Raw genomic sequence first — 26,159 nt, forward strand, 5'->3', positions numbered from 1 at the left:
GAGCCTAGATTTTCTAGGGGGACTACAGGATGGACACCTGACCCCTTTGAACACAATGCTGATGATAAAGCTGTAGGGGGTATCCCTGGTGAAAATGTTTCTCTTTCCCTAGTAGCCTTTGCTGGTGAACTGGAGTTGCCTGCAGGGATCCTCAAGATGCCCAGTGGGCTGGAGCTAGAGGTCTCTCAGGATGACTTTGGAATCGCCCAATAACATGACCCTACTCTTACAAATGCCTGGGAAATGTAAAGGTAGCCTGGTAGCTCCAGAGCTTGTGTATGTGTTCCCTCATACTGCAGTGCATCATGACCTGTTTTATAAGGTTGAAATAAATCAGGGAGAGACACTGGAACAAATCAAACATTAGGTAAAAATCAGTGGGGCTCCATTGTCAATTAACCATTTTTTTTTTCAAAAATGAGCAGACCAGAGAGTGGTCAGCCCAAAAAGGACAATGCAAATGTGCAATAATAATCTCATGTGCTTGGGTGTTTTAGCTATACAAGGGTGGTGTGATCCACTCTTTGAATTTAGGTCATGTAAATGTGCCACGGAGCTCAAGAGAATCAGAATATTTGCCACTAGAAAATCCCAAAAATATATAATGAAAAAAAAATACTTTATTTTATACTAACAAAAGTACAAAAATTAAACAACCACCACAATAAAAAAAGACAACGCTGTCCTATACCAAAGGTATAGACGTTATCTATACACGGATGCATACAATTCAATAAGTGGAATGCACACCATCAATATATGGAATAATATCGAACAAACTGTATACACATCCTCCCACTCTATAATAATATGCAGTGGAAACTGAATGGCAATGGGTGTAAAATACACATGGATTCACCAGCACATTGATTCAAAAAAGTCTAGGAAGCGTAAAACATGTAACAAAAGATTTGGAGCAGTATAACTATAAATGTATGCAAGCTGTAGCGTGTTAATTAAGCACAGTTCAGCAACAGAAGCCACTTGTAGCACAGAGCAGCAGTAGGAGGGAAAACAATTTGTTAATTGCAGAATGTTCATATAATAAACACACTCTCAGACCCCCATAAAGCACCAAGCAGACCAGCAGGATGTAGAAAAATCTTGTCACATTTACAGTTGAAGTGTAGCAGTAAGACTCTCACCAACTCCCGGTACACAGGCGTAACATGGCATTCATGCAAGGCAAATGGAGAGAGAGGGGGCATCAAATGCAGGAAACTAGCCAGGAAAAGCCTCCACACTCTCTCAACCTCTGAATGTCGCCATTCTGGTACTCACATATTTTACACTGATGTGCCGTGTGAGGACAAAGTGTATCTGACCCGTATATGGTAAGCCTGTCACTCTGCTTCCAAGCCAGAGCCGCTCTGCCGCACAAGTGGCTCCACTGTCCACTGAAGCACTTCTGCATACCCGACCACCATCCCAGCCCAGATGGGAGAATTCAGGCATTGACTGAGTGATGTCAGACGCACGTCTGCATGACATTAGAGCGTTTCACTGGAAGCACGGCTTCATATTGGATATTGTGGAACAACTTATGATGCTCAACTCTTAAAGGAGGACAATGTTGGCATATGAAGAGATGAAAGAAGGTATTTCTTTTGGCCTGGGATACATGTAGCTGTGAACAACACTTGTGAATCTTGTCCATGGTGTCAAAATTAGGCCACTATGCCCCATTATCATGGTTAACTGGTTCTGTTGCCTGTGATTGAAGTCCCTTTTGACTGAATCACCATGGATGTGATACGGCCAATAGTTAAGTCTGCTAGAGGCATCCTATTGGTTATGGACTATGCTACTAAGGTTGTTCCTTTAAGACACACATCCTTTTTTTAACACATGTTTACCCACACTTGGATCCCAAGGGAAGTCCTAACTGACCAAGGAAATGAAAGTTGTGCAAATTGTTGAATATTAAAGGCTCAGTTCACCCTTGGAACATGTTACATGTCGCACCCGTATTTAGGGAGGAGGTTTTGGTTAGTTGATCGGAGAATGCGATTGGGTGAGTAGTGTTTTATTTTCTCGCATAAATATTGAGGAGCGTTTCCTTGCGTGTGCATTTGTGGGTGAGGCAGAGGGTCTTGAAAGTGATCCGATCCTTTGCAGTTAGTCAATGAAGGGTCCTCAGGGATGGGGAGATTGATTCCCAGGGTTTTTTCCTTGTTACCAGTCTGGCTGCCGTGTTCTGGATGACTTGTAGGAGCAAAATCTGGTATTTAGGTAGTCCTATGTAGAGGGAGTTTGCATAGTCCAGTCGGGAATTGATAATTGTTCCAACTACTACGGCTTTCTCCTCTTCTGGGATGAAGGGGATGAGGCTACGCAGCAAGCGGAGAAGGTGGTGAAATCCGCTGACTACTGATCCTTTGTGATTCCATCGACATCTCTGAGTCAAAGATGACTCAGAGATTTTTGACTTTGGAGCTTGGGGTGATGGTCTGTCCAAGGAAGTCTTAACTTTTGTCTTTTGATTTGCGTGGAGGAGAAGAAGTTCTGTTTTGGATCCATTGAGTTTGAGGGAACTCTCAGTCATCCAATCCTTGATCTGTGTAAGGCCTTGTACACACGACCGGATCTGTCCGTTGGGATTTATCCGCGGATCAGTTCCAGCAGATAGATCCAGTCGTGTGTACGGCCTAGCGGACATTTTTCCAGCCGACAGTTTTCAAGCGGATAAAAATTTCTTAGCATGCTAATTAATCTATCCGCTGGAAACCTGTCCGTTGGACTGATCCGGTCATCTGTACAGACTCACCGGATAAGTCCAAGCGATCCCCATCCCTCGCATGCGTCAAAGTGATTCGACGCATACGTGGAAGTATTTACCTTCGTCGCGGCGACGGTGCGGCCACGTCACCGCGTATGTTTTCCGTGGGGATTTTGATCTGATGGTGTGTACAGCCATCAGATCAAAACCGGGAGCAGAAATGTCCGCTGGAAATGGTCCGGCGGACCGTTTCCAACGGATATCCTCTTGTGTGTACAGGGCCTTAGGCATTTTTCTAGTCCATGATATTGGTCTTTTTTTTTCGGTGATAGAGTTGAGTGTCATCAGCGTATGTGTGATAGCACAGGTCATGTTTGCTGATGATTTTGAGGCGTGGGCGGAGTTAGATGTTGAAAAGCACGGGTGACAGGGGTGATCCTTGAGGGACTCCGCAAGAAATTAACCCCTTCAACGCACCCTACTGGTTAACCCCTTCACTGCCAGTGTCATTTACACAGTAATAAATGCATTTTTAAAGTACTGATCGCTGTATAAATGACAATGGTCCCAAAATAGTGTCAAAAGTGTCCAATGTGTCTGCCATAATGTTGAAGTCATGAAAAAATCACTGATCGCCGCCATTACTAGTAAAAAAAAATGTTAATAAAAATGCCATAAAACTATCCCCTATTTTGTAGACGCTATAACTTTTGCGCAAACCAATCAATTAACGCTTATTGCGATTTTTTTTAACAAAAATATGTAGAAGAATACGGGATATTTATTATAGTAAAAAGTATAACATATTGCTTTTTTTCAAAATTGACGCGCTTTTTTGTTTATAGCGCAAAAAATAAAAAACGCAAAGGTTATCAAATACCACCAAAAGAAAGCTCTATTTGTGGGGAAAAAAAGGACGTCAATTTTGTTTGGGAACCACTTCGCAGGACTGCGCAACTGTCAGTTAAAGCGACGCAGTGCCGAATCACAAAAAGTGCTCTGGTCTTTGGGCAGCCAAATGGTCCAGGGCTGAAGTGGTTAAGCACTTTCAGCAGCTAATTTAACCACTTACTGAGTAACATCTTCTTTAGATTTTAATCCTTGCCTATGTTCCAGTTTAATCTGGTACCACGATCACTGGCTCCTTTCTCTTGCATCATCAGGTAGGACCATCTTTGCATACAGGCACTACTAGAGTCTCCATACACTGTGTGTATCAATAAAAACTCAGGGCATAGCTCATTCTCTTCGCCCCTCCCTTCTCAAACTACCACACTGACTCCATACTGCACTTTCCACTGTTAACCCTTTCCTGCAAAGACCAGAAGTTCAAGGAAGCACTACTGAGGGAGTAGGAGCCAGCAGCATTGAAAGTTGTAAACCATATGTACTGGGGTAAAAAGTTTAACAAATCATTTAATGAGAAATATTTATTTTATTGAAGACAACTTGTTCAGCTTAAAAAAACATAATAGCTAACAATAAAACCCATATAATTTGTTTTTTTAGTTCTCACACCTCAACTTTGGTTTGGATAGTCAAGGGTTAAAGGACAATGCATGCTGATCTAACACTTTCATCAATAATTCGTTTTTATTAGAGTATCAGACATCACAGCTATTTATTACACTCTTTTTTCTCTCTGTCATCAACAACCTCTTGTTACTATTGTTGTTGTTTGTTACAAAAAATAACGAGTCTGTATGTTCCTAATTTTAATGTATAATGTTAATTTTATTTCAGTGGACTCCAGAGACACAGCCTCCAGAGAAAAATAAATCAGGGTCCAGACCTGTTTTTTCCCTCCTTGGCAGGTTAGATGCATTATCCAATAAAGCACACTCAGAAGACCCTAAGGAAAGGATTACCTTATCAGACAAAACAGACCAGCATCCTTTTCCAGGTCAGACATTAACTGAATCATTCCTGTACATTGTACATTGCATAGAGCAGAGTTTAAAAGTACTTTTGACATTGATAAATAAAATCCAGGAATTTATATATAAAAACAGTGCAAAGTTTGGAGGTATTGTCTAGAGCATCCAATTGGTTTGTTTAATTTCTTGTAGCACATTAACCACTTAACCCCTGGACCATATTGCTGGTCAAAGACCAGAGCACTTTTTGCGATTCAGCACTGCGTCGCTTTAACTGAAAATTGCGCGGTCGTGCGACATGGCTCCCAAACAAAATTGGCGTCCTTTTTTCCCCACAAATAGAGCTTTATTTTGGTGGTATTTGATCACCTCTGCGGTTTTTAGTTTTTGTGCTATAAACAAAAATAGAGCGACAATTTTGAAAAAAAATAAAATATTTTTTAACTTTTTGCTATAATAAATATCCCCCAAAAATATATAAAAAAACTTTTTTTTTTCCTCAGTTTAGGCCGATACGTATTCTTCTACATATTTTTCATAAAAAAAAAGTCAGTAGTAGCAAATAGGTTAAAGTACATGTAGTAATAATGATAATAATCCCAAATTTGCTTCTTCAACAGGAAAGTCATTGTTAAGTAAAAGCAGGCATCTTATGGCCATTGGATTGTAGGCTTATCTTTTTGCTGCTGTCTGCCCTTTGCCTTGGTTATATAATTTCCCACCTCCATTGTCTGCTACCTGCCTTTCCCTTGTGTTGTGGAAAGGTAACCAACATTTTCTAGTTTTGCAAGGTAGGAACAAGGTAGAGTAGGCTAGGAACTAGTTTGTATTGCTATTCCCGCCCTTGTTTGCTTCATCAAGTCAGGGATGGCCTTACAAGGAAAAAAATTAAGAAAGAAACAAAGGAATCTGTAAATACAAAACACTATTAAAAAAAAATGTACTATATGCATAACTTCTCTTTAGACATAACTGACCTTTTTTTTTAAAGGGGAAGGGCAGGCAGCCAATTTCTCTAGGATTATGCACTAAACGTTTCTGCTTCTTGCCCTTCACCCTGTGTTGTGGAAGAGTGGGAAACCTATGGCCATAGGTTTCCCCCACTGCAGCTATGCCTCAAGTTTTGGGATCTGGTCACAATCTGGAAATGCAGGAAAGAGGTTATCGTAGCACATCCTGAATATGATGCTTTTTGTGCTCCCTCTGAGATGGTGGCAGTAGATATTCCCCTCGTATGGAGAGGGTGAAACAGACTCCTGCTGCCTCATGGCATTGCACATGCTGGAGGACGAGCAGGAAAAGAGTGCATGAGCAGCCCTGGAAAGGAAAGTAACTGATCTCCACTCTTGATGAGGAGGAAAAAGTTGCATCAGCAGCACTCTAAAAGAAAGTGGCTGCTGTGCTCCTTTGAGGAGGAAGAAAAGAGCTCATTAGTAGCACTATTATATTAAAGTGAATTTGTGCACCCTTGAGGAGGAGAATCAAAGGGCAGGCAAGAAAAGAGCCATGACACAGGGGTAAGGCAGGCAGCAGAAAATGGAGGGGGGTTATACAGCCAAGTGTATGGGCAAAAGATTATGCACCACTGAAGATAAGGAAAAATACAAGAACTTTCTGCTAGATTATATACAAGGGGTGGCAGTGTAAAGAACTGTATATTAAATATAAAAGAAAATGAATAATAGAGAGAACATTAAAAAAAAACATTTCAATATATATGAACAAAACTAAAGAGAATCTAAGAAGTAAAAACAAGAAAATATGATGTCTGGTAATGTTCTGATTTGGGGCAACACGGGTCAGGAACGGTCAGATAGAATATATGGGAGGGGTTGCAGCTCAAAAAGCTTGAAAAAAAGTAGAGGCTTAGACTGCCAGACTTGGGGGTGGTTATAGTGTATGCCTCATCTCTCCCTCTTGTATTACAGCCTAGTCAAGCTGCTTGCATACTGTCCATTCACTGTACAATTTTTGTGGCTCCAATGTATTTTTTTTTAAATAAAACCTGCCTAAAACCGGATTCTTACATGTTATCCAAGCACTGAACATTATTTACAGCTGTTGTCTCTCAGATAATACACGCAAAGGTTTACTGCCTTGACTTTTTCTGTTTGCTGAATACTCAAGTGCTTATGCACTATCCTGTCCTTTCTACCAAACCTCGGGCTAGATTCAGAGAGAAATGCCTATCTTTAGGCGGGCGTAGCGTATCTCATATATGCTACGCCGCCGTAACTTTGACAGGCAAGTTCCGTATTCAGAAAGAATTTGCGCCCGAAGTTACTGCGGCGTAGCGTATATGGGCCGGCGTAAGCCCACCTAATTCAAAATAGGCTGGTAGGGGGCGTGTTGTATGCTAATTACTTGTGACCCCACGTATTTGACGCTTCTAACGAACGGCGCATGCGCCATCCGTGAAGGTATCCCAGTGCGCATGCTCCAAATTACGCCGCAAATAGTCAATGCTTTAGACGTGAATGTAACTTACACTCAGCCCTATTCACGTACAACTTACGCAAACGACGTAAACGACGCAAAATTCGACGCTGTCCCGACGTCCATACTTAACATTGGCTACGCCTCATAGAGCAGGGGTAACTTTAGGCCGGTAAAAGCCTTACGTAAACAACGTAAATCAATGCGCCGGGCGGACATACATTTCTGAATCGGTGTATCTAGCTCATTTGCATATTCTACGCGTAAATCTACGGAAGCGCCCCTAACGGCCAGCGTAAATATGCACCCTAAGATACGACGGTCGTAGGAGACTTACGCCGCTCGTATCTAGGCAACAGTGAGGCGTATCTGATTCTATGAATCAGGCGCCGAGATGCGACGGCCCTCATTCGGAGTTACGACGGCGTATCTGGAGATACGCCGACGTAACTCCTTTCTGAATCTGGCCCCTAAAGTCTATATTTGACAAGAGGGGTTCTGAGGACCATGGGGTTGTGATTTTGAAGTGTTTTTTGCGCACTCTATCTTGACACGTACACTAAAACAAAATGCAGTGTGGTACTGTAAATAAAATAGCCCACAAACTATACTATTTAACTGATTTGCCACTGGCCAGTTTGTACAAAGTTAAAGGCTTTAATTACTATAGCTTTTAGATTCATTGTGGCTGCTACTTCCAAACATTCAATTAAGGCCTATTACTGCTGGATACAAGTGATTTATTTCAGCCAAAACTAATGCCGCGTACACACGATCATTTTTCAGCTTGTAAAAAACAACGTTTTTTTAAAAATGTCATTTAAAATGATCATGTGTGGGCTTCACATAATTTTTCGGGTTCTGAAAAACGTCAAAAAAATAAATTCGAACATGCTGCATTTTTTAACGACATTTTGTCGATTTTCGGGTTGTAAAAAACGATCGTGTGTGAGCTAAAACGACGTGAAAATCCCATGCATGCTCAGAAGCAAGTTATGAGACGGGAGCGCTTGTTCTGGTAAAACTACCGTTCGTAATGGAGTAAGCACATTCATCACGCTGTAACAGACAGAAAAGCGCGAATCGTCTTTTACTAACACAAAATCAGCTAAAGCAGCCCCAAGGGTGGCGTCATCCGCATGGAACTTCCCCTTTATAGTGCCGTCGTACGTGTTATATGTCACCGCACTTTGCTAGAGCATTTTTTTTAAACGATCGTGTGTGGGCAACGTCGTTTTAATTATGAAGTTGGAAAAAACAATGTTTTTCTAGATGCTGAAAAACGTTGTTTTTTACAAGCCGAAAAATGATCATGTGTACGCGGCATTAGAACTAAAAACTTTTTTTTTTCAAGTTGTAATGATTTGATCGCTTCTGTTGTATTTAAGCCAAGCTAGAAGTAAAAGTAAAAAAATCTATTAACCTCTTGACCACTGGGCACTTAAACCCCCTTCCTCACCAGACCAATTTTCAGCTTTCGGTGCTCTCACAATTTGAATGACAATAACTCAGTCATACAACATTGTGCCCATCTGAAATTTTTGTCCTTTTTTTCCCACAAATAGAGCTTTCTTTTGGTGGTATTTGATCACCTCTGCGGTTTTTATTTTTTGCGCTATAAAAGAAAAAACACTGAAAATTCTGTAAAAATAAAAAATAAAATTCTCGTTTCTGTCATATTAGTAGGTATTGCGGAGTATGGGGGGTATTGCAGAGTATGGGGGGTATTGCAGAGTATGGGGGGTATTGCAGAGTATTGGTGGTATTGCAGAGTATTGGTGGTATTGCAGAGTATGGGGGGTATTGCAGAGTATGGGGGGTATTGCAGAGTATGGGGGGTATTGCAGAGTATTGGTGGTATTGCAGAGTATGGGGGGTATTGCAGAGTATTGGTGGTATTGCAGAGTGTGGGGGGTATTGCAGAGTATGGGGGGTATTGCAGAGTATGGGGGGTATTGCAGAGTATGGGGGGTATTGCAGAGTATTGGTGGTATTGCAGAATATTGGTGGTATAGCAGAGTGTGGGGGGTATAGCAGAGTGTGGGGGGTATAGCAGAGTGTGGGGGGTATAGCAGAGTGTGGGGGGTATAGCAGAGTGTGGGGGGTATTGCAGAGTGTGGGGGGTATTGCAGAGTATGGGTGTTATTTATTGCATTTGTCACAGATCCATCCCACAGCAGCTGCCGCTCTCCCCCTTCTCCTCTCACACTGTACCGATCGGTACAGAGAGGAGAGGGAGGAACCGGCGTCATTACATGACGCCGGTTTGTTTACAAGTGATCGCTCCGTCATTTGACGGAGCGATCACGTGGTAAACCGCCGCTATCAGCGGCGATTTACCACGATCTGTGATGCGCCGGGTCTTCTAGACCCGGCGCTCACAGATGCTTCTGGGAGCGCGCCGCAGGGGGCGCGCGAGTGAAGCATTCTGGGAGGACGTCCCAGGGACGTCGTCCCGGAATAACTCCACCGCTCTGTAGACGTCTTTTGTCTATGGAGCGGTGGGGAAGTGGTTAAACACGTAATGCCCGAATACCGTGTGACTGACACTGTATGTGAAAATTATACTATTCCTTAAAACCACATACAGCTTGAAGGGATCTTTCAAGCATGTAATTAAAAATATTTCATTACAAATTTGTATAAAATTTTAAATATTTCCCATGTTGCTTTGGAAATGCACATTAAAAGGAGGTCCCTCTCCCCGCTGTACAGTATTTAAAAAGAATATAGTTTTTGCATTAATACACATGCTTGATGGCAGTGCCTAACTCTTTATGTACTTTTTGACAATCCCTTTCCTTATTAGCCTTGAAAATGGCCAGAATTGATCATGGTCAACCCCCCACAGACTTAAATGGGGTTCAGTTTTAAAATCACAATTTTTGGACTTCACACAGGATTAAACCAAACCCAGACACATTCACGTATCTCTACTTCTAAACTGTGTAATGATCCTGTCAGATTTCTCACTATTCTGTCTTGACTGTTCTCAGCTTATTTAGCTTTTTCTTGTTAGTTACTGGACCAGATCCTAAATTATGTCTTCTGTTCTTAAACACTAAAGGAAAGAGTACTTCTGAAAGACTGGCAGTTCAATTGAGACATTTGCTGGCAAGATCTTTGTCAGATTTAGTAAAGCTTGTAGTTGTATAATGTAAAGCCAAGGAGGATGCAGGTGAACATATGTAGCCGGATTCAGGTACAGTTACGACGGCGTATCGCGCCGTCGTAACATTAAGCGTATGCTCAAACTGAGATACGCTTAAATGTTGCTAAGATACGACCGTCGTATCTTAGCTACCTATTTACGCTGGCCGCTAGGGGCGTGTACGCTGATTTACGCCTAGAATATGTAAATCAGCAAAATACGCCTATTCACGAATGTACGCACGCCCGTCGCAGTAAAGATATGCCGTTTACGTAAGGCGTTTTCAGGCGTAAAGATAAACCACCAAAAAGATGGCGCAGTTTTACGTCATTTGCGTAAGTCGTCCGTGAATGGGGCTGGACATAATTTACGTTCACGTCGATAGCATGGATTATTTGCGGTGTAATTTTGAGCATGTGCACTGGGATACTTTCACGGACGGCGCATGCGTCGTTTGTTAGAAACGTCAAATACGTTGGGTCATGAGTATTTCGCATAGAACACGCCACCAACCACCCTATTTTGAATTAGGCGGGCTTACGCCGGCCCAGTTACACTACGCCGCCGTAAGTTAGAGCGCAACTTCTTTGTGAATACAGGACCTGCCGCTCTAACTTACGGCAGCGTAGTGTATCTGAGATACGCTACGCCCGCCTAAAGATAGGCACAGCTCTCTGAATCTAGCTAATGGTTCTAGAGCCGAATGTTTGAAGTGGTTAAATAGACATGGGGGCAGATTCACGTAGAGCCGCGTAAAATTGTGCGGGCGTAACGTATCTGATTTACGTTGCGCCTCCGCAACTTACACGGGCAAGTGCTGTATTCTCAAAGCACTTGCTCCGTAAGTTGCGGCGGCGTAGCGTAAATCGGCCGGCGTAAACCCGCCTAATTCAAATTTGGATCAGGGGGGCGTGTTTTATGCAAAACTACTGTGACCCGACGTGATTGACGTTTTTTCGGAACGGCGCATGCGCCGTCCGTGGAATTTCCCAGTGTGCATTGCTCCAAAGTACGCCGCAAGGACGTCATTGGTTTCAACGTGAACGTAAATGATGTCCAGCCCCAATCACGGACGACTTACGCAAACGACGTAACTTTTTTTAAATTTCGACGTGGGAATGACGGCCATACTTAACATTGGCTGCGCCTCATATAGCAGGGGCAACTTTACGCCGGGAAAAGCCTAAAGTAAACATGGAATTTGACGGAAAAGCCACCTAGCGGTCAGAAAAAAATGCAGTTAAGATCCGACGGCGTAAGAGACTTACGCCTGGCGGATCTAATGGATATCTATGCGTAACTGATTCTAGGAATCAGGCGCATAGATGCGACGGCGCAACTCAGAGATACGACGGCGTATCTGGAGATACGCCATCGTATCTCAGTTGTGAATCTGGGCCATGGACTTCATAGGCAGTGTGCTTAGCGTCCCCTTTCAACCATTATTATTATTATTATTATTATTATACTTCTATGTAGTATTAAATTATAGTACTTAAAATTATTTTAAAATATGCTGCCTAGGGTAAGGTAGTCAAGTAACAGTAATCAAACGACCTAGTACACACTTGCATAAGGAATAATACTGTTATTCTGCAGAAGTAGGGATACTCTTTTCTGCAGTATGAGAAAGCCTGTATTTGCAGAATTCTGATTAACTCTATAAATATTGTTTTGCCGAAAGAAATATTGAGGCAATATGTGCTTCTTAAATGTTCAATGTGTCTCTGGATTTTGGAATAATTTACATCTAGCCCACTGAAAAAAAAAATGTATACCGAGGATTGTTAATAATTGTATGGTTTGGAATGCAATCAGTTCACCATTATAATTTGTAAATGTAAAATTAGCTTAGAAAAAGCTTTTAATATCAACTTAATGAACCATATTTCCGTTATTAAGCAGCATGAAATCATTGAACATAAAGATTAAAAGTATATTTTACTTATGATGAATGTCACAGGCAATGAGCTCGCACAGAGTTTTGACAGAAATATCCCAAAAAAAGGAAGAGGAAGTTATCCGAGTCCTGAACAATGCTCACTGCGAATGGTTAATGCTCTTCTGAAGGTATCTTTTGCTTTTAAAACTATACTGTTAAACTGTATATATCCAACCAAGTTTCTGAGTAATATGTCAGTCAGGCATGATTGTCCTGTCCTGTTTCCCAGATCCTCCTCTTCTCAGGTCCCTGCTGGTGCTCCTGTCCCCAACCTCCTGTTGAGTGCCCCCAAAGCAAGCAGCTTGCTCTGGGGGCACCCGAGCCAATCCACAGCTCTGTGTGTCCATTCTTTGATTGACTGCAGTGGGAGCCAATGGCACCGCGCTGCTGTCTCAGCCAATGAGGAGGGAGAGTCCCGGGCAGCCGAGACTCTCATGCAACATCACTGGATCAAGATGGGCTCAGGTAAGTATTAAGAGGGCTGAGGGGGGCTGCTGCACACAGAAGGTTTTTTATCTTAACCACTTATGGACCGCCCACCGTCGTTATATGTCAGTACTTTGAAGAGGGGTATCATTTTTATGGCAGCAGCTAGCTAGCTCTTCTTCAGCGGGCGGTCCATTTTCAGATAAAAGTGGTCTCTGTGCTGCGCTCCGATGCCCACCGCCGCTTATCGGAGCCGCCGACAGCAGGGGAGTGATCGTGTCCTGTCTCCTGTGTGGTATGGAGATGAGTGAGAGGAAGATGGCCCCCACCAGTCTCCATACCATTGCAGGGAGAAAGCGACGTCAAAACGTCACTTCCGCCAATAGCTCTTAAGGAGACTTTTTTTTTTATTCAAACACCATTTTTTATTTTTTATTTTTTTTCTTGCATATTAGTGTAAATATGAGATCTGAAGTCTTTTTGACCCCAGATCTTATATTCAAGAGGTCCTGTCAAGCTTTTTTCTATTACAAGCGATATTTACATTCCTTGTAATAGGAATAAAAGTGACACCTTTTTTAAAAAAAAAAGAACACTGTAAAAATAAAAGGTAAAATAAAGAAATTTTTTTTTTTTTACGCCGAGCTCACGTGCAGAAGTGAACGCATATGTGACTAGCGCCGGCATATGAAAACAGTGTTCCGACCACACATGTGAGGTATCACCACATTCGTTAGAGCGAGATTAATAATTCTAGCCCTAGACCTCCTCTGCAGCCTAAAACATGCAACCTGTACAACATTTTAAACTTCCCATATGGAGATTTTTATGAGTAAAAGTTTGTCGCCATTCCACGAGCGGGTGCAATTTTGAAGCGTGACATGTTGGGTATCAATTTACTCTGCATAACATTATCTTTCACAATATAAAAAAAATGGGCTAACTTTACTGTTGTCTTATTTTTTAATTAACAAAAAAAAGTGTATTTTTTCCCTAAAAAGTGCGCTTGTAAGACCACTGCGCAAATACGGTGTGACAGAAAGCATTGCAACAACCGCCATTTTATTCTCTAGGGTGTTAGAAAAACAAAGTAATGTTTGGGGGTTCTAAGTAATTTTCTAGCAAAAAGACCTGTTTGTTGCACAATTGTTTTTTAAGTATCTATGCATTGATCGTATTTTACAAGTGCACTAAACCACAGAGCAACACAAGTCAACGCAGGTTAAAACGTGTAAATGAATGGAAATGTACATCGATTTTTCCCTGCATTTTATCACAAGTCATTGTGAATTCAGCCTGAATTAAGTGTTATGTCTACTGGGACATGTGACATGCATATACCAGGAGGCAAATGGAGGACAGTGCATGTCATTCGCCTATGCAAGTGATGGGCAAGAGAAGGTGGGACTGCACTTTTTTTAAATAGAAAAAAGTGAACAAAAAAAAAAAAAGACAGCCCTAATTATGTACTGAAAGGGAGGAGGGGTGGATAGGGGAGGGACTGAGGGTTAAGATCTGCTTAAAAGCTCCAGTTGTCTAGCTGTTTATCAAGATTTGTTTTACCATAGCACGCTGCAATGGTATACTAGTAGGGCTGACAATTCAATTTTTTTTTATATACAGTAAATCAGTGGACCTGTGTTTACACATTTACGCTATGCCGCCGCAACTTACGGAGCAAGTGCTTTGTGAATACTGCACTTGCTCCTGTAAGTTGCGGCGGCGTAGCGTAAATATGATACGCTGCGCCGCCACAACTTTGTGCGCCCCTACCTGAATCTAGCCCAGTGAGTGATCTTTACCAATCACTTCTGTGTTCATTCTTGACTGAAGCATATACAAACAAAATAGTAGCGCTAAATAATAATTGAATATACTACGTGAATAGTATATATTATACGTGGTGAATCTGTGGATACATGTGTGGATTAAACATGCAAACACAATCTATGTAAAAAATAAGTGACAGTCCAAAATAAGTGACAGTCCAAAATGATCAAGTGGTGGTGCTCCAAAAATTCAATGCATACATTGAACCAAAGAGAGAAGAAGTCGTCACCTGCTGAAAGTAGGCTTACCGGATAGATGGAACCCTGAGGAACATACGTTTGAGAGGGTCAATCTAGCGTTATATAGGCGCGATATAGGCGCATGGATCAATCAATGCTGCAGCTCATAAAACGACCTCCAAATCCCCCAATGGTGTCGCCAAAGGTGGATGGTTTGATGTATATATTGAAGTGATCCAATAGTAGTCAAACGGCGAGGCCAAAAGAGGAATATCCAGAAGAGGAAAAAGAGCAAAAGAACATACCGTAGTCCTGCATATGAACTGTAATTTTAATGTAGGTTGAAACACCTACATTAAAGGGTAAAATGAAAGCTGATCAGATAAAAAGCATCAGCAGTGGGGTAACCGACGCGTTTAGACTGCATCTAAATAAACTTTAGATGCAGTCTGTTGCCAACATTGTAAGTAGCCTTTTAATATTTATATCAGTCAATAAATCCATTAATATTCATTTTTTTGCTTAACTAGCGGTTACAAAGCCCCAGTGAGCTAGTGCCATTTCAGACTCCCTGCTGCATTGTAACAGTGTCTATGACAGACACTCATTTAGGTGCTGTGCCTCCACCCCATCCCTCTGCTGTGCCATTTACAAAGCAATGCTGCAGCATCATCTGTATGCCTCCCACTGTACTGTCTGGCACCAGCTCACTGGAGCTTTGTAACTAATAGCTAAGTAAAAAAAAAATCAATCATTACATATTATTTTTAATTATTTTATGATTTATAATATTTATTTATTTTAATGTTAAAAATGTTATATCTGGAGTTGGGCTTTATTAATTATGCTAATAATAATAACAAAGAGTTTGTATAAATAAGGAAGCCTCTTAAATGGCAAATCTAAAGCACCGCTGAGAGACATATCATTTAGAGCTATTGGTTTGCTTGAATGTAGAAAACTTTATTATTCATGAGACCCTCCAAGATAGAATTTTAAATAAATGTTACTCATAATTTTACAAGTAATAACAGTGATTTAAGACACATTCTAAGTGATCTTTTGGGGATTCATCAATATTCATTTGTGTTTGGGGGCATGGTCCTTTCAGCTCCGCCTGCAGGCATATAAAGGAATGTAGCCATGCATGACAATCCAACGCACTGAAATGAAATTGTGTTAAACTCAGTGGCTTCTATAAATAACATCTTTTGCACAGAGAACAGATTTTATTTTGTAAAAGGAAATAAATAAATAAACTCACTCTCTAAAGACAGCTTGTACACTGGTCAAATTACATAAGGCATAGCAAAAAAAAAAAAGTGTGTTTTTTCTTCTCATGGTTGTTTTTGCTTTCTGTAGTCTGTGCTAGCAATAAGTGACAGTTGTTATTTTTTTTTAGTTTGTTGCTAATCCCCAATGATGATCATTATTGAGGCAGCTAGAGTCAGAGCACTGGCTACCACAGACATGTTTTATTAGATATCAAATAAAGTAGGATTGGAGAAATCCGGATATCAGGCTCAGTAAAGCCAAGTAGCTTGAGTGTTTTTCTTTTTTTTCCTTTTTTTTTTTTTATTCTTTAGGCATGTTTTCTCTTTATAAAAAAAGGGAAAACACTGTGCTAAACAAAACATAAATATAAAACAAAGCAGCTGGCACACAAACAAACAAAGTGGAGAAAATGGTAGAACAATAGTGCAGCGCTAAATGATGTGCACAATGGTTAGAAAGGCACAAAGGTGAATGTGAACAGAATGTATATAAAGTCTGTATAAAACTCCATAAACAAAATATAAAGTCTGTGTGAAGACCCTAAGAACAAACAAAACATTTTTTTATATATAAAGTCCGTGTAAGATCCTATATCGCACTGAATGTGACACCAGGTTAATAAATAAATCACACAGTGCAGTGCACTTAGAATTCCATAGGGAAAGTGATGAATGAAAACGTTGACATGATGGTTGAGTATATAGTTGTCTGAAGGGATCAACAAGGCATCACATGAAAGAGGTAAGTATAGTAAGGTACTCTTACCGGAGGGTGTGGCTGTTTTTTTAGGACAGTAAGTCTCATGAGCGTGGTGGTCTCAGCGGACCTGAATCTCTGCGTAGAAGAACTCCCCAGACGCGATGATTGGACACGTCAGATGAGAAGAGTATCACCGATCACAGGAACTGGGCGGACGTAGCTTCAATGGCAGGGCATGAATGGAAGGCCCCAATGGGCTCTTAGGGCAAGATGGAAAAAATGAAAAAGAAAAAAGATGCTCCAAATGGTGCAGGTCAAAACAAACCGGTTTTATTAGAAGCAAGTTATGAGACGGAGCGCTCGTTCTGGTAAAACTACCGTTCATAATGGAGTAAGCACATTCATCACACTGTAACAAAAAAGACAAAAATCGCGAATCGTCTTTTACTAACACGGAATCCGCTAAAGCAGCCCAAAGGCGAATAGAACTTCCCCTTTATAGTGCCGTTGTACGTGTTGTACGTCACAGCGCTTTGCTAGATAATTTTTTAAAAACGATGGTGTATAGGCAACATCGTTTTAATGATGAAGTTGGGAAAACATTGTTTTTTCTACATGCTGAAAAACAACGTTTTTTTTCATGCTGAAAAATGATCGTGTGTACGCGGCATTTGACTAGCTAAATTACATGACATTTCTGGATAACTACAGTTCAGCATACATTTAGTTTACTCTGGAATGCATTATGTTTAGGATAATGTACTGCTCTTGTAGTCTATCGGGATGTTATAATTCACATGAGTTCCATGACTTTCTAAATGAAAAAAGGCTGTCCAGCAACTGCAATTTTTAAAGGTCACAGAGCTCAGAGGTGAATACAAATATCATAAAGACATATAACGTTCAGCGACAGGTATAGACATATTGACATTGATGGATACTGACTGACTCAATGAAAAATTTATTCTTGATATCTACTAACCCAATATAAGTTATGTTAACTAGGGAACAATAAAAGTAATGAGCAACAGGGCAAAAAACAAAAAACAAATTCCATAATGGTAGGTTGCTTAACCAATAGATAAAACAAGACAGTATAAGAATACATGATATAGTGAGATGGGACTAAAATAATCAAATCAGTAAATAGCACAGTAAAGATTTATTTATTTTTTTTAACCGGCTCACGTGTATTTATGGGGGCACAATGGCTCCCCTGCGCGCCAGAGGGACACACGCACGCCTGCTGCACAGCAAGAGACCCGATGCACGTGGCCGGTAGTTGTGATCGCCGCTGGCCACGTGCGATCGCATGCACAAACGCCAGCATGGGGATTTGTGTGTGTAAACACACAAATACCTGTGCTGTCAGAGGAGAGGAGACATGTTGTTTGTTCCTAGTAAACAATATGTCTCCTCTTCTACTGAGTCCTATCCCCATACAGTTAGAACACACAAGGGAACACACATTTGACTCCCCTAGTGTTAACCCCTTCCTTGCCAGTGTCATTTACACAGTAATCAGTGCTATAAAATTTTTATAGCACTGATCGCTGTATGAATGTCAATGGTTCCAAAAATGTGTCAAAAGTGTCAGATCTTTCCGTCGCAATGTCATAATACCGCAAAAAAAATCGCAGATTACAGCCATTACTAGTAAAAAAAAGAACAAACATAAAAATGGCATAAACCTTTCCCATAGTTTGTAGACACTATGGGCCAGATTCACAAAAGAGATACGACGGCGTATCTCCTGATACGCCGTCGTATCTCTGTTTCTATCTATGCGACTGATTCATAGAATCAGTTACGCATAGATATCCATAAGATCCGACAGGTGTAATTGTTTTACACTGTCGGATCTTAGGATGCAGTACCGTGGCCGCCGCTGGGGGGAGTTTGCGTCGTAAATCAGCGTCGGGTATGCAAATTAGGAGTTACGGCGATCCACGACGGATTTTCGCGTTTGCTACGTCGCCGCTAGTCTAGTTTCCCATCGCAAAGTTAGTCGTCGTTTTAGGTGCCCTAACTTTACACAGCAATCGTATTGCTGTATAAAGTATGGCCGTCGTTCCCGCGTCGAAATTTAAAAATGAACGTCGTTTGCGTAAGCCGTCCGGGAATACGGAATTACGCTACGCGCGTCGCCATTCGAAAAAATGATGTCACTGCGCGCAAAGCACGACGGGAATTGCGAAACGGAGCATGCGCAGTAGGTCTGGCGCGGGAGCGCACCTAATTTAAATGGCACACGCCCATTTGAATTGGCCCGCCTTGCGCCGGACGTCTTTACGATACACCGCCGCAAGTTTCCAGGTAAGGGCTTTGTGGATCGGGCACTAAAACTGGAAACTTGTGGCGGTGTATCGTAAACGGGTTACGTTACACCGGCGCTCTTGTACGTGAATCTGGCCCTATAAGTTTTGGGAAAATTAATCAATATACACATATTGGGCCAGATTCATATAGACTTACGATGGGCGTATCAGTAGATACGCCGTCGTAAGTCCGAATCTGCGCCATCGCAACTTTAAGCGTATGCTCAAACTGAGATACGCTTAAATGTTCCTAAGATACGGCCGGCGTAAGTCTCCTACGCCGTCGTATCTTAACTGCCTATTTACGCTGGCCGCTAGCGGCGTGTACGCTGATTTACGCCTAGAATATGTAAATCAGCAAGATACGCCTATTCACGAACGTACGCTTGCCCGTCACAGTAAAGATACGCTGTATACGTAAGGCGTTTTCAGGCGTAAAGATAAACCACCAAAAACATGGCGCAGCCATTGTTAAGTATGGATGTCGGAACCGCGTCAAATTTTTCTCGTTTTAAGTCGTTTGCGCAAGTCGTCCGTGAATGGGGCTGGGTGTAGGTTACGTTCACGTCGAAAGCATTGACTATTTGCGACGTGATTTGGAGCATGCGCACTGGGATACGTTCACGGACAGCGCATGCGCCGTTTGTTAGAAACGTCATTTACGTGGGGTCACACTTAATTTACATAAAACACGCCCACAGCTTCAACATTTGAATTAGGCGGGCTTATGCCGGCCCTAATACACTACGCCGCCGTAACTTCGGCCGCAAATTCTTTCTGAATACCATACTCGCCTCTCAAAGTTACGGCGGCGTAGCGTATATGAGATACGCTACACCCGCAAAATATGTAGAAGAATATATATTGGCCTAAAGCAGTGTTTCTCAATTCCAGTCCTCAGGCCCCCCCAACAGGTCAGGTTTTCAGGATTTCCATTATTTTGCACAGGTGATTTGATCAGTTTCACTACCTTAGTAATCACCACAGCCTTTTCATCTGAGGGAAATCCTGAAAACCTGACCTGTTGGGGGGGCCTGAGGACTGGAATTGAGAAACACTGGCCTAAAGTGATGAAGAAATTTTTTTTTTTTTTTTTTAAATTGGGGATAATTATCATAGCAAAAGGTAAAAAATATATATTTGTTCTTCTGCGGCTGAAGTGGTTAATATATACAAAAAAACAAGACAATTATTCCTCATTCCAGAACAGTGAACAAAGCCATGTAAATTATTATCTGCTATCCTCCACCCACCATCCTGAAATGAGGAATAATAATCTCATGCCGCGTACACACGATCATTTTTCAGCATGAAAAAAAAACGTTGTTTTTCCGCATGTCGTAAAAACTAAGTTTTCCCAACTTCATCATTAAAACGATGTTGCCTACTCCATTATGAACGGTAGTTTTACCAGTACAAGCTCTCCCATCTCATAACTTGCTTCTGAGCATGCGCTGGTTTTTTACATAGTTTTATCCCACACACAATCATTTTTTACAACCCGAAAAACGACATTGTTTAAAACGACGTTAAAAAATGCAGCATGTTCGAATTTTTTTTGTCGTTTTTCAGAACCTGAAAAATTATGTGAAGCCCACACACGATCATTTTAAATGACGTTTTTGAAAAACGACTTTTTTTTATGCCGAAAAATGATCGTGTGTACGCGGCATTATTTTAGGTAAACTTTTTTATGTAATGGAATTAGACATTAATCGGTTTTTATTAAGAAGGATTTACTGTTCTACTAACTATAAATCTAAAAACTATTTTATAACAAGTTTTATTTCATGAGCATTAGAAAAATACAAAAAAGAATTGATAGTAAGGCCCTCACATATACATGATTGTCCTAGTAAATTTACACCAGACCTTTCTCTTTGTTTGCATTGAACCCGGGCAACACCAGACCTTTCTCTATGTTTCCTAGTAAATTTTGATTCTGTCAACCAGCACACCATTTACATTTTCAGCCTAGCCCTAGGCTTAGCCTGTTTTAAGTAAATAACTATAGCTGGTAGAATTTGACCAAGTTGTATAAGGCTTGCCGTGTTGGTTGGGTTGAGTTTTGTTAGCAAGTTAGCAAGTATGAGTTGATATACCTTGCTGGGTTATTGCGATTGGTTGTGTGTTTATCCTGTGTTACCAAATACTGAAGTGTAAGCCTTCATGAGGGGCATCGGTTTTTATGTATGGCGTATACTGATTGTGGTCCCCATTTTGCTGCACTGGGGAGTGTTAGAAATCAACAGACAACAGCTTAGTCCAAAAAAGGGCAAAACAATCTGGCAAAAAAGTAAACCAACAGCAGGATTTTGCGGCAGCCAAAATAGTAATGAAAATCAAAGATCAGAGTACCAGGATGCAACAGGAGGAACCATTTTTCTACGGCACTGTTCTGGCAAGCCAAGTAAAGATTATATTTTGTATCACTTGAGGTCATAGACACACTTGTCATTTTTGGCAATATGCATTTGGCAGGTGGCCTAGGCATGCACCAAGACACAGAGAACCTAGCTCAGCCATTAGGAGAAAGGACAGGTGTTTACCAGAGGGAGGTAAGCAGGGACCACCATTTTCTTACAGAAGGATTGTGTGGCTGCTATTACAATGTCGAGGTTGTATAAACAGCGCTGAAACTTTGTTTATGTAAAAATATTACACAAAATAAACAAGTACATTTTACAGGAAGTTCCATAGGCTTTTAAGGAAGGAAGCAGAATTTTATTATTTAAAATAAAATATCTTTATAATGTATATACTGTGTGCTCTTAACGGTTTGCTCCTGTTGCAGTGACTTAACGCGTACTAAAAGATTCCCTCTCAACTTCCTTTAACAGCATTTCCTTGTGGTATAAAAGATAGTGACAAAGCTATGGTTTAAACCAGGTTTTCTATACTAGGGTTCCTCCTGAAATTGTAACCCCTCACACCAATGTCCTTTTAGCCATCTGTAATGCCTCGAACACACGATCAGTTTTTCCAACGGGAAAACTGTGAGGAAAGCTTTTGGCCAGGAATCTCCTTTTTCCCGCCCGGAAAACTGGCCGACTTTTGCCAGGAATTTTTTGGAAGTTTTCCTATGAGGAAAACTGCGATGGAGCATACACATGGCCGGGATTCCCGGCCAAAGCTCCATCGCAGTTTTCCTGTCAGGAAAACCGTCCGTGTGTAGGGGAAAGACTGAACCGAGCAGGTTCTCGGCTTTCCCCTCGGGATTTCCGGCGGGAACTTTTTTCCATTGGAAATCCCGCACTTGTGTATGGGGCATAAGAGTGGGATTCTTCCCAATGGCCACAAATGTAAGTAGCAGTCTTCACACTGACCATCATACTATTGGGCTGTAAACTGTAAATATATTAATTATTAGCAAGGGTTCCCTGAAGCCAAAAAGTTATTCCAGGGGTTCCTTTATGTTAAAAGAAAGGCTGGTTTGGAGAAAGGTACACCCAAAAAGCATGTGTATATTAATGAACTGTCATTAAAAGAGGGTACAAATGCAAGTTGCTTGAGTTACCCTTTGTATATTTGTTACCCTTTGTATATTGCTTTTGGAAATTGCTCTTCTTCTTTAAGTCACTTGAAAAAAAAAACATTCAAATCATGCATTAATGTTTGCTTTTATGTCTCCCCTAGGAAGCCTCTAGAGGGGGCGCAGCTGAAATAAAAAAAGTAGAAGATTTGGTGCACTGCAGTGTTGTGTGCACCTTGGTCAATTATTTTCTTCCGAAGACATTTTCAGTGGAAGTTATGCTGGATGACCGGTAAACAGATTGATTGGCACACTGCTTTTTCTGCACATTTCAGCTTAATAGAATTCATTCTGCATTTTTTTCTTTCAGATGGGCTGTAAACGTTGCTCTGAAGACATTTGAGGCGCTTCTGTTCATAACAACATCTTTCTCCTGTGATGACCTACTTCAGGTCAGAATACACTGGGGTTTATTATTTGATTACTCAGCCAGTAATAATATAGATACCATGCTGACTGGATTGTGCATCTCTCCATGCAGAGATACATAACATGTATTGACTCATGTTTACAAAAAGCACACCGTATACCATGATTATTTTGGATTATTCCTATTTTCTGGTTTATACAGTAGTAAAGTTACATTAATATTTTTATAATACAAATAAAACCAAGGTGTGATGTTTCTTGTTGTGCTATTAAATTTGTAAAGCGGGCGATGGAAGTGTTTTGAGGATCCATAAAGCCACATGATTACCTCCACAGCCCGTCAAAGTTTTCTTCTACCAAACTGCCTCTACCATGTATCTTGGGCTCCACTGTCCCACTTGTGGCCCGAGGACCAGCATGACAGAAGTCAGCAGGAGGCATAGAGGAAGACCAGTGAATGTGCATTCTCTGATGAATGAGCACTGAAGTGACATGTACTACCAGACATTGAAATTTGTATGTCACCTTACCTGGCTGCAATGGATAGGGAACAAGTTTAACCGAATGATCTGTGCTCTTTTAGCTTCAATGGAGAGCAGGGGAGACATAAGGTCTAATAGACCTGTCATTATAATATTCTATAACATAGGAGTCTTTTGACACATACGTACAGAAGCACAGAAGAACATAAACGCATGTGGCTACATGTGTGGATTGTGCTAAGCGTATTACATATCATCTCGAATGTTGGAGTGAGTGCAATAATTCTAAAGCCATTATTCATGTTTAACTCAATACTGATGACTTGTAATAGCTTTTAAAATGATACCTATGAACAGATTTGTGTACCAAAGTTTGTTCCCCTTGTACGTGTTTACAAAACGGAACCTCATCTTTTATATTTTACCCAACATACTTGAGGTGATTATAGCCATATTAGTGCAATTGCAACAGAGAAAATTGAGTACTGTCCAGGATACTTTTTTTATATGCACTAACATACAATTTTTTAGGACAAGCTTTTTGGGGTATGTCCCCTTCTTCAAGGTCCAAACAGTACTGCTTGGACCTTGAAGAAGGGGACATACCCCGAAAGCTTGTCCTAAAAAATTCTATGCTAGTGCAAATAAAAAAAGTATCACGGACAGTACTAATTTTTTTGTGTGAAATAAAAATGACTTGCACTAGTGTATTGTTTACTGGAACTTTGCATTTGTTACACATGTACACTAATATGTGGAAGAAAAAATTGTAACTACCACCATTTACTGTAGTGTCATAGGGTAGGGGCAGAAAAGAGACCTGTAGCTGTTACTGAACTGCAGTACAGAAAAAAAAAAAGGTCTTCTGCCCAGCCAAATAGGACTGTACTGTACTGTTTGGCAGAGCTGTGCAAACCGTTATACCTAGATGAACAGAAATAGAAATCCTTTGGCAGGTAAATAATATATTATTATATATTCATATTAATAACATGATTACGTTTTTCCAAAAGACATCTGCGATAATAAACTCTAGAAGATTTTGCCTCCACCCTTTTGTCTTCCTCATTCTCAGGGCTCTGGTTTAGTATTGGAATAGCCCAGGATTTGAGCATACATTTTATACTAAGGTTTATGTATATATATAAAGTATATAAGGTTATAAGATACAAGGTTTGCAGCAGATCAAATCAGATTGCCCTTTCTGTTGGCTCATCTTTGTGCTAATAAAGAAGAAGTTGTCTGCAGCCCTGCTCAGTGAAGCACTTTCAGTCCCATAATGCACTGCACAACTGAAATAATAAGGATCGGTCATTGTTATAAAAGCCATTGTAACCATTGTTTACAATTGTGGGACAGTACCCTAGAACAGCAGGGTAAGGGGGTAGAATCAAACCCATAAAGAAGAATTCCAGGAGGTATGGTAAGGTGACCAGATTTTTAAAATGAAATCCGGGGACATATTTTTTTTTTACTAGTAATGGCTGCAATCAGCGACTCTCTGCCCGTCGCCACCCGCCTCACAGCTTGTCAAGTCTCACTCTCCAGGCCCCGCCTACTACTGGATGGGGTGCGGAGGATGATCCCTCCACCAGGGAAGGCAAGGAGATAAACAGGCAGGTGGCTGGTCGGGACTTGAGCCAAGGCAGAAGAACATGCGAGTGGAGATGAATGGGCATGCGCCCGAAACTGAAGAAATATTCCCTCCGCTCTGACCAGCACATGATCATCAGAAAGGGGCACAGCTAGTAAGAGCGGTGGAGTGGAGGTGTGTAATTCAGATTTTTTTTTTTATTCTGCACTGAATGTCTTTGAAATTGCCCCAGCCCCTGTTCAAATCTAATCCGGGGACAAAACTGAGGACAGACTTGATCTGGGGACAGTGTCCTCAATCCGGGCACTGTCCCCTGAAACCGGGGATGTCTGGTCACCCTAAGGTATGGCATTTCACACAGGTATACCATAGATGTGGGATCCCTCTTGAAGCTGGAAGCCATTGTAAAAAAACACTGTATGTATACATACATAGAAATTCTTCTTTAATTTGGGCAAATCTGTTCATAGTTTTGTTTCTCTTATTTGTCCACCTCTAGACTTGCAGCTAGATTTAGCAAGAGAACTGTAATGCCTCTTACACACGACCAGTTTTCCCGTCTGGAAAACTGCCATGACAGCTTTTGGCCGGGAAAACTGGCACGAAAACTGGCACGATTCGCGGCAGGAAAAAAGAGAGCTGGTTCTCTTTTTTCCCGCTGGGATTCTCGGCGGCTTTTAACCTGATAGTTTTCCTATGGGAAACACTGCCGGGATTCCCAGCCAAAGCTCTCACCGCAATTTTCCCGCTGGGAAAATCTCTGGTGTGTACAGGGGGAAAGTTACCAAGCAGGTTCTTTCCCCCCCCCCCCCCCCCCTGTAGATTCCCCATTGACTTTTTACCGCCGGGAATCCCGGTCGTGTGTACAGGGCTTCAGAAAGAGGAAGTGCTGAGAGGGATCAGAGGGCTCTTTATAGTTCCTGTGATATAAAATCATCTTTCCATTAATTATGTTTACTGATCTTTGCAGTTCAAACATATTCCTGAACATAAAGCAGACCCCTATACTCCCATTAATAACACTTTCTAGCAATATATTTGACTAAAACATGACACAAAGAGTGGAGCTTATACTAAAGAGCTTCATCAGTCAGGTGTGCCTCAGGCAACCTAATATCTAAATACAGCTTTGTCTGTCACTAGGTGCTTTGGGAATTGAAATGAATGTCTAAATATGCTAATGAAACATATTAAACGCACCCAGATGTCTGAATCTGTGGTGTTATATTATTTGTATGGAAAACCTACAGAAATACATGTTCCCTGGCTTTCAAATCAATGTAAGGAGAGCCAGCCCTATACAATATAAATATCGGCATAAGAGTTAAAA

The 26,159-nt window shown here is 41.2% G+C and overlaps 1 protein-coding gene across 1 annotated transcript in view; it reads left to right on the top strand.

Annotated features, from left to right (window-relative positions):
• The window catches only part of LOC120930413, a 147,293-nt gene that overhangs the window by 87,114 nt on the left and 34,020 nt on the right, over positions 1-26,159 (top strand). The window contains exons 5-8 of the mRNA XM_040341600.1: positions 4,463-4,622; positions 12,147-12,253; positions 22,489-22,616; positions 22,695-22,776. Coding sequence (XP_040197534.1) covers positions 4,463-4,622; positions 12,147-12,253; positions 22,489-22,616; positions 22,695-22,776 — 477 coding nt within the window. The remainder of the gene's footprint in view (positions 1-4,462; positions 4,623-12,146; positions 12,254-22,488; positions 22,617-22,694; positions 22,777-26,159) is intronic.

This window comes from Rana temporaria, chromosome 3 (genome assembly GCF_905171775.1).
Source record: "Rana temporaria chromosome 3, aRanTem1.1, whole genome shotgun sequence".
Lineage (NCBI taxonomy): Eukaryota > Metazoa > Chordata > Amphibia > Anura > Ranidae > Rana > Rana temporaria.